Below are 15,214 nucleotides of genomic sequence, written 5' to 3' on the forward strand. Positions count from 1 at the left end.
TCAGTGCTTGTTACTTCACCTTGGCCCCACCCATCGTACCTAACCTGTCCTGCCATGGCCAAACCTAGGTTAAGTCAGCCTCATTGCCCGTTCTTGCCAGCAGGGCCTTAGACCTGTGTCACCTCTTGCTTGTAGCTGCTAGACCCTCCCTCTCCCATTAGCAGCTTTGGCCTAGGCTGACTTCTGGCCTGCCCTGGATCCACCCTAACTTCCTTGAGATCTTCAATTTTTTTCCCTTGGTTTTTTTTGGACAGGGTCTCATGTAGCTGAAGCTGGCCTTGAACTCCTGATCTTCTGCCACTACCTCCAAAGTGTGAGGTTAGAGGTGTGAGCAACTGTGCCCAGCTTTGATCAGAGAGATGTATTTGGGACTGCCTCATCCCCTGACCTGGGACTGCCTCATCCCCTGACCTGGGAAAGAGGCTATAGTCATTCTAGAAGCAGGAGACAGGGCGCCCCCAGGTTCTCCTCATCCATAAACTAGGGCTTGTAGAATAGCTGGCCAGACTGGGATTGTAAGGTTTCCTTCATGGGGGCGGGGGGAACAGGGAGGGACAACAGACGGACAGGCACACACATCTTGTTACTGTCAGCTTCGTGCACAGGGAAAAGGAAGAAGAGTCCTAAGAGGCGGCAGTGGAAATCAAGAGCCACTCGCCTTGCTAGTCACTGGTGTCTCCACTGAGCTATGGTGAGGCTGATATCACCTACGGTTACCAAGCAAACCTTCACACCAAATGAGGCCATTGCTGGCAGCAGGTGGAAAACGGCAAGCTGTGGGCATGCACATGCCTCCCATTCACACCAGGGGGCGCCTTCAGGTCTGGCAATCCTAAATACAAGCTATCTGTGGGTTGTAGGTGGCAGGCACTTCTCCCTAAACTGTTCCAAGTGAAGGTTGCCACTTCGGGTCACCAGCATTTCCTTCCTCCCTAGTACAGGAGCCACCTTGGAACCCAGGTTCGGCATCTTACAGCCTATTGTGTAATTTTAACATGCCTTCCCACTGCCTTTAGCAGGTACTAGACTACCCTGTCATTGGAGAGAAGGAAAGGGGCCCTGGCTCAGGTACACCACGTGATGGGGAGAAAAAAGACAGAGGCTGAGTGGCAGGTTTCTGTACAGAAGTTGGCTTATACATTTTAGTAACGGGCAACAGTGCAGGGACTACAGGGAGAGTAAGAGTTCGAGAGCTGGGATTTGGCGTAAATTTTACAAAGTGTATAAAGAATCTGTGTTTCTCTACAATAACAAAAACCAAAGGCTACAAGAGCAGTTGTATATACAAAACATGAAGATATTGCTTCACTTGCAGACAGGTTCCTGACCAGACAGGGAGACGAGACAAGGGACGGGCAGGGGAGAGCGCTGCGTGCAGAGGAGGATGGAGAGGGGCAGGGGTGTCTTCTCCCAGCATAAATCTACAGGCAGGAGCAGGAGTGCGCAGGCCTGGGAATGCTGGAGGCCGTGCTGGCGCTGGCTATGATGGTGTAGGCAGGCGGCAGAGCCCAGAGTGTCCACCTGCCCAGCCCCTGATGCCTGGCTCTTCGGGTATCAACTCAGAGAGGGTTTGGGGTGGGGATGCAGGGCCAGCTGGGTCAACTGGCCAGAGAGGAAAGGAGGTGATCGCTCCCTGGAGTCTGGCATGGAAACAGGAGAAGCCAGCTCCTTCCACTCATCTCCCTCACCTCTGGCTGGTCCTATCCATCCTACCAGCCTCCCTACCCTGTCAAGGTGCCCACAATACCCAAGAGCAGGAACAAAAGCAAAGGGCTTCTAGCTTCTCTCGAGCAGGCAGGACAGGAGAGGCCACTTGACTCCTGCTCTTCCTGGGCCATCAGGCTGGCAGGAGGAGCTCACGTGGAGGGTGGGAGCAGCCTGTCCTAGAGGGACAAGGGAGGGGCCGGGAGGACACTGGTGAGGGGCTGGCCAAGGACCGAGGACGTGCACGCACGCTGGGTGGAGGCGCAGGGCAGTCACAGGTTCTGGCAGCACTGCAGCTTATTGGGTTTCTGTCCATCGGTGGTGGGTGGCACACTGATGTCCACCACGTTGTTGCCCGGGGACTCATCATGGGCCGCACGGTCAGCGATTTGCTTCTGTGACACAATGCGGTAGATTTCTGCAACAGATAGGATGCAGTGAGCAAGCTGTGTGCCCTGCCCAAGACAATTTCCATCTCCCCAGGACACAGGTTGGATGATTCCTAACCTGCCACTTGACAGAACCTAGAGTCAGGTGGAGAGGGGCCTCTGTGCACGCCTGTAGGGGAGGATTCTGATGACATTACTGACATAGGTGGAGCCATTCCCTGCAGGGGATGCTGGACTGTAGACAATGGAGAAAGTAAGCTAAGCAGCAGCTGGCCTGTGGCCCCAGTCTCCTGATTGCGATGGCATGGCCAGCTACTTCAAGTGGCTTCAGCTGTAAGCCACAACGAACTTTCAAGTTGACTTTTTAAGAGTATTTCATCACAGCAACAGGAAAACAAAGACCATTTCCCACCATGCTGTGAAGAACCCCTACCATGTCATGGTAAAACAGTGCTGGGGGCTGAGCTCCAGGAGGTTCCCAGACACAGCCAAGTGGTCAGGGGAAGGACACAGAACTGGTCCTAGCTCTCCAGGCTGCTTATTCCTTCCTTCCCCTGCAACCCTAGAAGGGGCTACCACAGGGACTTGGGTGAGGATCTCTGTGGCGCATGGAAGGTCTGGACTGCGTCTGTCCTGCACACTGAGCGCCATCCTCACACCCTGCAGAGCCTGGGCCCACCTGTGAGGATGTTCTTGAATGCTTCCTCTACATTGGTGGAATCCAAGGCTGAGGTCTCAATGAAGGACAAGTTATTCTTTTCTGGAAAAGAGAAAATTCTTTTAGTGAGTGGGTCTAGGACCCCATCTGCCCACCTGCCTAACTCAGTATCTGAAGAGTTGCTGCTAGTAGGTAGGACCAGGAGGTTGACTGCTCAGGTACAAGAGGCTGAACACAAGCACTATGGTCATGAGCCCTTGACACTGGAGGAGGTGGGTACCTGACTTTTAGATGTTTCTCTGAACCCACAAGTGAGCACAGTCCTACCATTTACTGGCATGCCTGCCACAAGCTCACCTGCAAAGGCACGGGCCTCGTCAGTGGGCACAGCCCGAAGGTGGCGCAGGTCGCTCTTGTTGCCCACCAGCATGATGACGATGTTGCTGTCTGCATGGTCCCGTAGTTCCTTCAGCCAGCGTTCCACATTCTCGTATGTCAAGTGCTTGGCAATGTCATATACCAGCAGTGCACCCACTGCACCACGGTAGTACCTGCAGAGTAGATGCAGGCTTGAACCTGAAACTACAGGGTGGCAGCAGAGGATGCTTGGTCCAAGCACAGGGCCCAGACAAAGGACAGCCATCATATCTTTAAAGGAGGCCCTTCAGAAATGGGAGAGGCTGAGGGAATTTGGGGCTCAGGGCAAGGGCATCAAGAGAAGCAGAGGACACAGCAGCTGTGCAGGGAGAAGGTTGCTACCAGGCCAAAGTGTAAATGTCCACTATGCAAACAGGCAGGCCTGCACCACAGAAGGGACCATGGCCACCCTGTGGGGATGACGTACCCATGATAAGGCCATGGTGAAAGGAACGAAAAACACAGCAAATGAGGTGAGAGAACAGCCAGGGGCCTCAAGGATGTAGAAAGAGGCAGGCTGGATGGATCTCAGCAATTAGGAGGCTATTGTGAGGCAAAATGTATGCTAAGACTGAGGATGATGCCAGGAACAGGAAAGCCGGTAGGCTGCCTGGGTGGGGAGGGGTCAGAATGGAGTATCACTGTCCACCCTGTAATTAACTTCAATTCCAGGTTATGCTCAAGTCTGGTGTTGGTCTCCCTCTGGGCCCCACAGCTCTTGGGGGTACCCTTCTACTTCCAGAGCTCAGCTCTCCAAGCTCCAGCCCAACCCTTACACACCCTTCCAAGTTCCTGTGTCACATGCCCGCACACCCATGCTATCTGCAGGTCTTGACCCTACTACACTCACGCGGAGGTAATGGCACGGTAGCGCTCCTGGCCAGCAGTATCCCAGATCTGAGCCTTGATGGTCTTGCCATCCACCTGAATGCTGCGAGTGGCAAACTCCACACCGATGGTGCTCTTGCTCTCTAGGTTGAACTCGTTTCTGGTGAAGCGTGACAGCAGGTTGCTCTTGCCCACACCTGAATCCCCAATAAGCACCACTTGGGGGGCAGGGAGAGAGAGCAAGGAGAGGTGAGGACCCAGCAGCACCTAGTATTTCTCATATCCACCCACCAAAGCTGCATAGTGGCTCCCTGATTTCTGCCACCCACAGACACCCTGGGAACACACAGACAAATGGAAGCTTCAGAAACAGCACAGATACCTTTGCTTGTCTCTTGTCCTAAGAGGAAGGCTGCCCCAGAAAGGACATGGTGATGTCCCAGGCCATGCTACAGGCAGGATGGCTTGAGACTAAGCAACCCCAGAGCCTGATGGCTGAGTAGGCAAGAAAGGCCATAGAAAGCTCTAGAGCTGAGTGTCCTTGAGCAAGTCACTTAACTGCTCTGAGCCACCTGTTCTCCTACTTGGAGTTGGCCACCACTCCTGCCCAGGGTCCCACACTGTCATGGCTTAGTAAGGTTCATATGTTTCCTTTAGCCTAGGAGCTGGCCTTGTAGCAGTGACAGGCGGGAACGGCCTTTATCTAGCCCTGCGCATGCCTCCTTGAAGCTGGAGCCACTCATTAAGATGCAAACCTAGGGCTGTAGCTCAGAGGGCAGAGCACCTGCCTACCATAGGTCAGGCCTTGGGTTCAGTCTCCACCACTGCATAAACTGGGCATGGTATTGCATGCTTGTAATAACAGAACTTTAAGGCTAGTACACAGGAAATGGAGGCAAGCAGATGAGAAATCCAAGATATTTAATCCCAGCACGCAGGAGGGGAGGCCAGCTTGGTTTACATATCAAGTTCCAAGCCATTCAAGGCTAAACAATGAGACTCTGTTTCAAAAGCCATGGCCCTACACTCTAAAAAAAAAAAAAAAAAGAAAGGAAGGAAGAAAGAAAGAGAGAGAGAGAAAGAAGCCTGGGCTACATTAGACACTATCTTAAAACAGCAACAACAACAAAAAGGAAATCTATTCCAGAATGGTTTTCGGGACAACATGGCTAAGAAAGAGAAAGTGTTATGGGTTAAAGCTCCCAGGACACAGAGCATGACATTAGTAGACACGGACTATGCAAGGGAACTGAATGGTGCCAGGCTGTAAAGTGAGCCCTACCCTGGCTTGGAAAATTCTGCCTCTAGGGGCTGAGGCACCCAGGCTCTGGGGTGGAGCCTGGGCCTGGGAGGGCTGTCCTTAGACTCAGGATTTGCCACGCACGTGTTCACATGTGCACGTGCTGACACATCCATGCTCACATTTCTATATTCATGTGTGCATATGCTCATGTGCGTACAATGCAGATGTGACAGGCAGTAGATGTCAAATCAGATACTTCAGCCAGAAATCTTGTGGTCTCTGAAGATAGAAGTGTAGACTGTGGCTGCGGGTGGGCCTACCAGTGGAGAGCCACGGGGGCTGCAGGCCTGGCCATCCAGGACCTGAGGAACAGAGAGGGTATTCACCCAGGATCGGCCTAGGAGAGACAGGCATGGCTGGGCTACAGACTAAGCCTGAGCTCATTGGCCCTACTGAGTGGGTGAGAGACAAGCAGTAAGAGAGATCTCAGAAGGAATCCTGGCCCCACCTGGGAGTCCTGAGACTGGAGGTTCCCCAGGACCCAACAGGTAACCCCCTTCCCCTCCCAATAGCCACTCTGAGGTGCTTGGCTTACACACTCTGATTTCTCTCTCTTGAAAAGAATATATTTTTGTGGGGATGGAGGGGAGGATAAGAAAAGAGTGAGACAAGGTCTTACAATGAAACCCTGGCTGACTCCAAACTTTTCATCTTCCTGCCTCAGCCTCCTCAGTGCTGTGACTACAGGAGTGTGCCAAGAGGACAGACTAAGAACACACTCTCTTGACGACTTAGCACTCCAGGCACTGGCCTCATTTTCTCCTTTCTGCACACCTAACCACCTACAGAAAGTGCTATCTATACGTCTGTCTCTGCCTCCAGTTCTCAAGGGCCTCCTAGGCGGCAGACTAAGCATGGTTACCCAGGGTGTGGGGAGTAGGAAGGGCATCCACCTTGGAATCAGGACCCCACAGTGTGGGTGGCGATGAAGCAGCCAGGTGACACACTTCAGGCTGAGCTCACTGGCCCTGCTAAGCACGGTAAAGAGGATGCAGGGAGAGCTCTCAGGAGCGACTCAGGGTCCCCCAATGAACACCCCAACCTACAGACCACCCAGTAGCTACAAGAAAGAGGTCAAGTCTCAGAGCCTTGTCCCCATGCAACAGCTCAGAGGGCCCTCATTCCCCTACACTGTTTCTTCCCGTGTCTCAGGGACCCCACACTGTCTCCCCATCCTAGAGCTGCTGCAGGCTATCCTTCCACCTGAAAATCTAAGGGAGCCACAGGACTGGGTGACCCTATCCAGGCTTCTGGCTGCAAATACCACCTATCAGCTGGTGACTCCTACATTAACCTCCCTCTGCAAGCCCAGACTGCTGTACCCTCTGCCTTTATATCCTCCAACAGAGTCCCTACATTTCTTTCTTTCTTTCTTTCTTTCTTTCTTTTTTTTTTTGGTTTTTCGAGACAGGGTTTCTCTGTGTAGCCTTAGCCATCCTGGACTCACTTTGTAGACCAGGGTGGCCTTGAACTCACAGCGATCCGCCTGCCTCTGCCTCCCGAGTGCTGGGATTAAAGGCGTGCGCCACCACGCCCGGCTGAGTCCCTACATTTCAAGTCAACACAACAGAATAGTCTCCTGATCACCCAAACCAACTCACTGGGTCCTACCCTCACCTTCTCTGGCTTAGTCAACTTAGAAGGTACTCAGGCTAGGCACTTATAGTCATCTTCAGTCCTTCTTCTCATACTCTCTGGTCAATCCTGCCGTCCCTTTGTAACTGAAGGGCGCTTCTGCAGTTAATAATTCAAGGTTCTGTTTCCATGTGAGTTCCATCAGGTGGCTTCAGATGGTGAAGATATACTGAATTATATACTTATATGTATACTTTCTTTCCATAGGGTCCCATATAGCCCTGCCTGGCCTCCGATGCACTATGTAGCTGAGAAATAACTAGAGCTACTGATTGTTTTTAACTCTTTCTCACAATTGTAGGAACTCCAGGTGTTAGCCACCATGGCAAGCTGGTGTATGTGATGCTGGGCATAGGAACTCAACATCTCATGCAGTCTGGGCAAGTGCGCTCTGCCAATTGCGCTACATCCCCAGTCTAGCATGTGCGCTTCTCTATATGAATTAAACTGCTGGACAAAGTGAGAGAGATAGAGGGAGTGGGGAGGGAGGTGGGGAGAGAGGGAGGAAGAGAGAGGGAGAGACAGGCAGAGACAAAGACAGAGACAGACTGTGTGTATCTGTGTGTGTCTATTTAGATTTCCCACTTCTTACCACTTTCACAGGCCAGGGCATTATCTCACTGTTATCACAGTATCAGACTCTTCTTAAGTCCCAGCCAAAAGCTTGTACTCCTCACAGCCACACTGTCTGCCCCAGGCAGGGACTTAGGAACCTAAGCACATAGATGTTTCTAAGGCCCGAAGAATCAAAGTCCAGGTCCTCTCTGGGGCTCACAAGGCACAGCACTACATGCTCTGAAGCTTCTCTCCCTCCCTCTCTTTCCCACACACTCTAGCCAGCTATAGGGGCTCCTTGCTCTGCCCCTAACACACAGGCACAGCCCTGCCTCAGGACCTTAACACAGACGACTCTTGCCTGGCCATTCTTTCTCTGGCCCCTGTCTCACCTGTTTGTGAGCCCCTTGAATGTCACTTGGTCAAGAAGACCCTCTCTACAACCCTATTACGATCCTACTTTCTCAAGCTTCCTCATTCTCTGTCCTAGCTTTTCTTCCACAGCTTGTGCAACCATCACACATGTCTGGTTTCTCTCTTTTCTTTCTTTCTTTCTTTTTTTTTTTTTTTTTGAATTTTCGAGACAGGGTTTCTCTGTGTAGCCTTGGCTATCCTGGACTCACTCTGTAGACCAGGCTGGCCTCAAACTCACGGCAATCCGCCTGCCTCTGCCTCCCGAGTGCTGGAATTAAAGGCATGCGCCACCACGCCTGGCTCTCTTTTCTTTTTTATAGCTAGGTTTTTTTTTTTTTTTTTTTTTTAATGTCTGCCTCATAAGCAGGAATCTTGGATAGTCTTGCTCCCTGCTGTATCTCCAGGCCTGGCACAGGGCCTGGCTCACAGTTAGTGCCAACAAGTGTTTGTGGAATGAATAAACACCCCAAAGCAGCTGGAAGAGCCTCCCCTTGTCTACTTCTAACCCCAGGCAGACCTGGGACATACTGGGAAGGTGCCCAGGTCATCCACCTCAGGGCACAGGTGAGCATGGGGCAAAACAGGAGCCAACCTATTTCACCCTCTGGGTTGGCTGCTTTGGAACCAAAAATAATAAGACCGAGGTAGGCATAGTGGTACATGCCTATAATTCCAGGACTCGGGAGACTGCAGCAAGAGAAATGAGTTTAAGGGCAGCCTGTACTACACAGTAAATTCAAGGCCAGCTTGAACTATATTTTGGGTCCCCCATCTCAAATGACAAACAGTACCAGGGATGCTGCTCAGTTAGTACTTGTCTATGCACAAAGCCCTGGGTTTGATCCCCAGGACTGCATTAAACTGGGCGTGGCGGGCATAAAGCCAAGCGTAGTGGTGCACTCTGGAATTACTCTGGTGATAGAGGCAGAAGATCAAAAGTTCAGGATCATGCTTGGCTACATAGTGAGTTTGAGGTAGACCTGAGCTTCATGGGGCTCACAAAAATAAAACAAGACTTGTCTTGGTACATGCCTTTAATCCTAGCACTCAGAAGACAAGGCCAGGCTAGCCAGGCTACACAGCGAAACCCTACCACAAACCAAACCAAACCAAACCAAACTAACAAACCCCCCACAAAAACAAAACCACACAGCAAAGAAACAACTCTAAAAAACCTCACAGATTACTAAGAGGGAGAAGAAAAAGGCTGCAGAGATGATATTTGCCACCTACAGGTAAGGAAACTGGAATGCAGGTGAGGCATGAGGAACCCAGGGCATGCTATGACCAGGGTGTGAAGGCAAAACAGAAGTCAGAGCACGTGTTTATGTGCAGATTTGCCCCCACCTCCCAATCACATTCACCAAGCAACGCATGTCCAGGACAACTTGTCTGGGAAGTTGTCTAGGCAGAACCTGAATTCAGGTCTCTGGAATATGGCCTTTCTCTTCGATCTCAATCTCATGTCTTCCCTGTCAGCCTCCCTACATCTCAGGGGTCCTGGTTCTTCCTCCTGGAGGCAGTGAATCCCAGCTTCCCACAACCTGGGATGGCCAGCAAACTCCAGCTCATCCTTCAAGATCTAATTGTATGTGAGACCCCTCAGCTCAGGCCCCTGTTCTCCATGCAGCCTATGGCCTGGTTCACAAGACATTTGATGACAAGCTCAGCATCCTTCTGAGAGTCTGTGGGTACCCAGTATAAGAATGTCAAGTCCAAAACAAGAGAGGTGGAGCTAGACAAGAGCCTGGTTCCCAAGCCAAGGACTCCCAACTATGCTGACTGACTCCTGAGCCATCCAGAAACAAGGTTGACTGCAGGGATCACTCTCCACAGCATCTACCCCTCACTTCCTTCCAACAGGAGCCGCCACAGCTAGGAGAACTTTGCTTCTCATTCTCACACCCCCAGGAAGGACATGGAAAACTTGCCCTGCTCAGGAGGTCTCTCACCCTTGCTGTCTTCTCAGCATTGCCTCTGTTGCATAGTCTCAGGGACCCTTAGCCACCGCATCTGCACTGTGACCAGGATTGGACCTTTGGCCAAGCTTGTGCCCAAAGGCCTCATGGACCTAGGCTTAGCAAATTCTTATAGCCACTCCAGGGACAGATACAAATGTCAATAATCCCACTGCAGCTAGGGATACTCAACTCAGAGACCAAATCCTGAGTTCAAGGTTACACACTGAAAACAAGAATGCACAGACCAAAAAAAAAAAAAGAAAGAAAGAAAAAGAATGCACAGACCAGAGCTAGGTGTGGTGGTGCACACCTTTAATGCCAGCACTCAGGAGGCAGAGGCAGGCAGATCTCTGTGAGTTTGAGGCCAGCCTGGTCAAGGTTACAGAAAGAAACCCTGTCTTAAACAACAACAACAAAGAATGCACAGACCAAGCTTGAGGATCACAGACCATACCCAGGTGACCAACAGGAAGGCTAGGCCGCTCAGGCCACCCCTGGCATAGGGTGCCTAAAACACCATAGTGGTGCCTGGGCTGGGTCTGCATGTAGGATGGGTATAAAATGACACTGTCAAGAAAACAAGTGATCAGTTGTCCTGGGAAAATAATGAGCCCTTGAGGAAACTGCCCCCAGCATTTCCAAAGAAGTTGCTGGCTGGGAAATGGTCCCCCTAGATATGCCATTTGGCACGCTGAGCAGGCAAGCCCAGTTGGCAAAAACAAAGGTCTGGCATCTCTGAGGAGTCCTGTGACATGACAACATCCCTGAGCCCAGACCTTGACACTCAGGCTGACTGAGAAGCTAGTCAGTGAAGGGAGGAAGATGTACTCTGGAAAGTGGCCCCACCCACTCCAGGGGAGCATTTTTGCCTCAATCTTTGGGGCTAGAGGGAGTCAGTAGCACAGCAGGCCTGGTAGACATACTGCCTAGCCCAGTGTTCTTGGCTAAGGATTTTAAAGTCTGGGGCTAGCCCTGTCCCTGCGGTCTAGTCATTTCTATGTCCTTAGGCAGGGGTAGGCACACCCCAAAGAAGAGTGTCACTTTGCTTCCCATGTGATCTGTGTCCTTGAAGACTGGGTGGGCACTAACTGGCTGGGAATTCTGGAAAAAGAGAGTGAGGATGGGGCCTAGGTGGTACTATTGTGGTAACCCTAACTCTGTGTTTCTCCCCAGAGAAGTCAGGGGTATTCCTGACTTCCCAGCAGGTTGGGAAAATAGGCAGTGGCTGACAGGAGAAAATGTTGGGAGAATAAACGTGAGGATCTATAATTAGGTACAAAGAAACAACCTCACTCCTGGGGTAGAGGAGACTATTTATGGAGGAAAACAAATGGCATGTGACCACAACTCTTGGGACCTCTTAGTCTTTGCCTTAAAGGTCAGCGAAGCCAATGTGTAGTGAGGCTGCCAAAAATTCTGTGTGTGTGTGTGTGTGTGTGTATGAGCAGCCACTCTCTCAGAGACTTGTGGCCTTCCATATCAAGGAAATGTGACCAAAGCCTAGGATAAGGACAGCAAGGCTGGTGGAGCACAGGGCGGTGGCGGTGGGGAGGGGCTCAAGACTACCATCCTTCCTGAGTTCCTACAGGCGGGAAGAGAGCCATGTGCTTTAAAAATCAGTCCATGTCAACACTTCTAGTGTTACTGTAAATTTAAAAAATTTTGTTTTTCTCAAGACAGGGTCTCACTATGTAGCCTAGGCTGGCCCTGAACTCATCTTCTAGCTACTGAATATAAATTGCCTCTCCAAAGCTGACCAGATCACCACCACTGTTATGATGGCTAGCCTGCTCTAGGCCTGAGGCTAAGAGTCTCAGAGGGGACCGGCAGGTGCAGGGCCTTCACATCCTGGAAGATCTGCCATGTGCAGGCAAGTGATGTGATTAATGACAGCAGTTTGTCCGCTGCTAGTTTTCTCTCTTCTCTTTTAACTTCCCAGGACTCTCTTTTCTAACTTACTGGATTAAAAAATATGAATAAAAAGGAGAAATGTTGTCGGGTATGGTGGTGCATGCCTTTAATCCCAGCACTTGGGAGGCAGAGGCAGGCGGATCTCTCTGAGTTTGAGGCTAGCCTGGTCTACAAAGTGATTCCAGGACACGCAAAGCTACACAGAGAAACCCTATATGAGAAAAAAAGACAGAAAGGAAGAAAGGAAGGAAGGAAGGAAGGGAGGGAGAGACAGACAAATGTTAAAGGGCCCCCAGCTAAGACATAAGGGGTGGAAAGGAGATCTAGAGAGAACACCGACTTCAGGGTTAGGCAGCTACTATGACTAACTGAAGAAGTCACCTGCCAGACCAGAAAAGGAGGCCAGTGGGGGAGGGCAACAGGGTAGGCGGGTACTCCCCCCATGACAGCAGCTGCAAAAGCTGATTGGTGCTCCAGGAAGTGAGCTCTGGAGACTAGTACCAGGAATGGCAATGGTGCTCCATTGCCCCTGACCTAGTAACTGTACTTCTGGGAATGCACATCAAGGAAACAGCCCACAGGGCAAAGAGAGGACTTGGGCACACATTCAATGCCAGGCTATTTATAACAGCAAAAGGTCGAAAACAAGCAAGGAGTGACCACAGATGCCTGGAGGTGCAGACTTAAGAGAAAAGATCCCCTGCCCTGCCTAGAATCTTCCTCAGGGTGGGCCCAGTGGCGACAGACCTCTGCCACAGCAGGACCTGAGACTGTTCCACCAGAAAACTCTTCAAATCTCTGGTCTCTAAAATTCTTCCAAATCTGCCTCTAGAGTGATACCTGGAGCCTAACACCTGCTAACCAGTTTCACATGTGGATATAGCCCACTACCAGCCGATGGTGCTGTGTGGTAACTGCATCTTTGCAGATATCTGTCTCTGTCTCTACCTAGGAGCCTTTTTTGCCACATGCTACCTCCACAACCCCAAGATGGCAAGGCTGGCTTTGAGTACCAGGACACTCTCCCAGAAGGGCAAAGGTGTATGTCCCTTAAGGACCCAGGAATTAACTCTTAAAATCAGCCACTGTCAGTCAGGGAGTCTAACATGAATGGCTAGAGGACCAAAAAGCCCAGCTTGGCATAGAAGGTGTCACAATGCCAGAGATCCTCCAAATATGCTCACCAGAGAAATGAGGAACCCCAGTGACATGGAAGGAGGCTCCCTAGGTAGGAAAGCTCTTCCTGTGGGTTGGATGTGTATGTGCTGAGAGGTTTAACACCTGTGATCTAAGCTGCAAGCCTTGCCCCAAAACACAAACCCTAAGTGGAAAAACCCATAAGCTGTCCTGAGCCCAACCTTGTTCTGCCCTTAAAAACTTGTCTTTCTGAACTCCAGTTTTCCCCTTTTGTTTTGAGGACAGGCTATGTAACCTGGGATAGCTTTAAGAAAAATAATAGTGTCTCATTCTGTTGACCTGCCACTCCCTCCTCACCCCAGAACTCTCTATGCACACCAGACTTGCCTTGAATCCACAGAGCTCTGCCTATGCTTCCTGAGTGGCTGGGATTAAAGGTGTATGCTACCACGACCCGTCAAGTTACACGAGCTATTCTGTGTGCATCTATGTGCGTTGGCTCATGTGACATGGACTGCACATGGTGGGCAGAAGACAACCTGCAGACTCTCTTTCACCAAGGAGGCCCCAAGACTGAACTCAGGTTGTCAGGCTTGGCAGCATGCATAGATACCTGCCTGCTAAGCTCCCTCACCAGGCCCAGGTTGGCTTTGAAAGAGAATCCTGCCTCCCACTAGGATTCCAGGTGTGCACCACTACAGGCCTGTTTCCTGGATAATACGAACTATATATATAAACTCATCAAGAGGATGAAAAGGGGCCATCATTGTAAAGTCTCAGAACAGAGTAGGTATTGCGTTTAATGTCATCCACGTGTGGTTTTTTTTTTTTTTTTTTTTTTGTCTTCGAGAAAAGAGTTCCAGTAATCCAGGCTGACCTCTGCACTTTTAAACTTCCTACCTCTGCTTCCCAAGTGTTGGGACTACAGGACTGCCCCATCACACAAGGTTCATGCGGTGTTGGGGATAAGACCCAGGGCTTTGTGCATGCTTTACCAATCACTCCACCAATGGACTCACATTCCCATCCCTTACCGAGAGTTTGAACTACAGATGCACACGCAGGCACCGTTCTACCCAATTCCAGGACATCACAATTTAGGGCTCCTGCACCACATGACCCAGACTCCACCCCAAGACAGGCCCCGCCCGTACCAGTCCAGCCCTAGAAGGCTCACACCAATCAGACTTAGTGGGCACGCCCACGACATTCTCCAACGCCCTTAACCCCCATCTATAATAATCCCACTTTCAACGTAGCCCGCCCGCCAAACCCAGGAAAGCCCCACCCCTCAGGACGCCCCGCCCCAACGGCCTCTCCTACCACTCCGGGGCCCCACCCCCTCCAAGGCCCCGGCCCCGCCCCGGCGCATCCGGGGTCCACAGGCCTTTTTGAGCCTCCCTCTTCGCTGCGCCTTAGGGCCCGAAGCCTAGCGAGCTCGGCTGCCGCGCCTTCCTCCGACTCCCTACCCCAGATAGACCCCCTCTGAAGCCCTGGGCTCCACCCTGAGCCCTCTCGTCCCGTAGCGCCGGCCTTGGCCCTCCTGACGCTACCGCGCCCTCGCCCGTCTGTACTCCACTGGGCGCACCTTTGAATAGGTAGTCGTACTCGTCGTCCCGGGTCCCCATTGTCCTGGCGCTTCCGGCGGGATCGGCGACTCCGCAGCCCCACCACAAACACCCGACGGGGGCGGAACCGGCGCCGCGCAGAGCGGCGGTCGGACGGCCAGTCAACGGTGAAAGTGGTAGTGACAGGCACCCAGGCAAGCCAATCAGGCTCAGGAGCCGAGCTCAGGGGGGTGGGACCCTCCCGGGATCCACCCTTCTAGCCCTCGGTCTCCTGGAGAAAGGCGGAAGGAATGCGGACCTTTTCGAAGTGACAGACTCAGCAGCCAATCAAAAGCAGACGGGGGAAGGCGGGGCGGAAGACTTGAACAATGAGGTGGATTGACAGGGTGGGCAACCAATGAGGGGCTGGATTCAGGCTCAAGTCTTCCAGCGGACCTGTCGAGGAAAGGAAATTGTGCTACCTTCAGGCGGTGTTACGGACTTTACCGTCCTGATGACATCATAGGTCAGCGCGTCTGCTCTGGCCTCGTAACCCTAACCCCATAAAAGACAGTTTCCGGGCTTATGTGCGTGTATTGGGGTACCTCCTCTGGGTTGCAGTTCCAGTTCTTTGTCCGTTTCAACCTAAAGCTTGTATCAGCACCTTCAAAGCAAATCCTAGACGTCTTTATCTGTTCTCAACTAGTTGATTTAAGCCTCTTTGTTTTCGGCTTTTCATCATTGCGGTTTTTTCT

General features: G+C 51.6%; 1 protein-coding gene across 1 annotated transcript; it reads right to left on the bottom strand.

Moving 5' to 3' along the window:
• Window positions 1-1,276: 1,276 nt before the first annotated feature.
• Rab11b (RAB11B, member RAS oncogene family) lies at window positions 1,277-14,666 on the bottom strand. Its single transcript, XM_051172865.1, has 5 exons — window positions 14,501-14,666; window positions 4,019-4,214; window positions 3,109-3,302; window positions 2,773-2,853; window positions 1,277-2,122 (listed from the first exon to the last, which is right to left on the bottom strand). Exons 1-5 carry the CDS (start codon window positions 14,538-14,540, stop codon window positions 1,977-1,979), a joined length of 657 nt encoding a protein of 218 aa, XP_051028822.1. The 5' UTR covers window positions 14,541-14,666; the 3' UTR covers window positions 1,277-1,976.
• Window positions 14,667-15,214: the final 548 nt, after the last annotated feature.

Source organism: Acomys russatus, chromosome 31 (assembly GCF_903995435.1).
Source record: "Acomys russatus chromosome 31, mAcoRus1.1, whole genome shotgun sequence".
Taxonomy (NCBI): Eukaryota; Metazoa; Chordata; class Mammalia; order Rodentia; family Muridae; genus Acomys; species Acomys russatus.

What these genes read in the sequence shown, in the direction of transcription:
- Rab11b (XM_051172865.1), bottom strand. Translation starts at nt 14,540, where the DNA reads ATGGGGACCCGGGACGACGAGTACGACTACCTATTCAAAG. An exon ending in CGAGGCCCGTGCCTTTGCAG is followed by an intron (nt 2,854 to 3,108) that starts GTGAGCTTGTGG and finishes TCTCTTTTCCAG; the next exon opens with AAAAGAATAACTTGTCCTTC. An exon ending in ATTCAAGAACATCCTCACAG is followed by an intron (nt 2,123 to 2,772) that starts GTGGGCCCAGGC and finishes TATCTGTTGCAG; the next exon opens with AAATCTACCGCATTGTGTCA.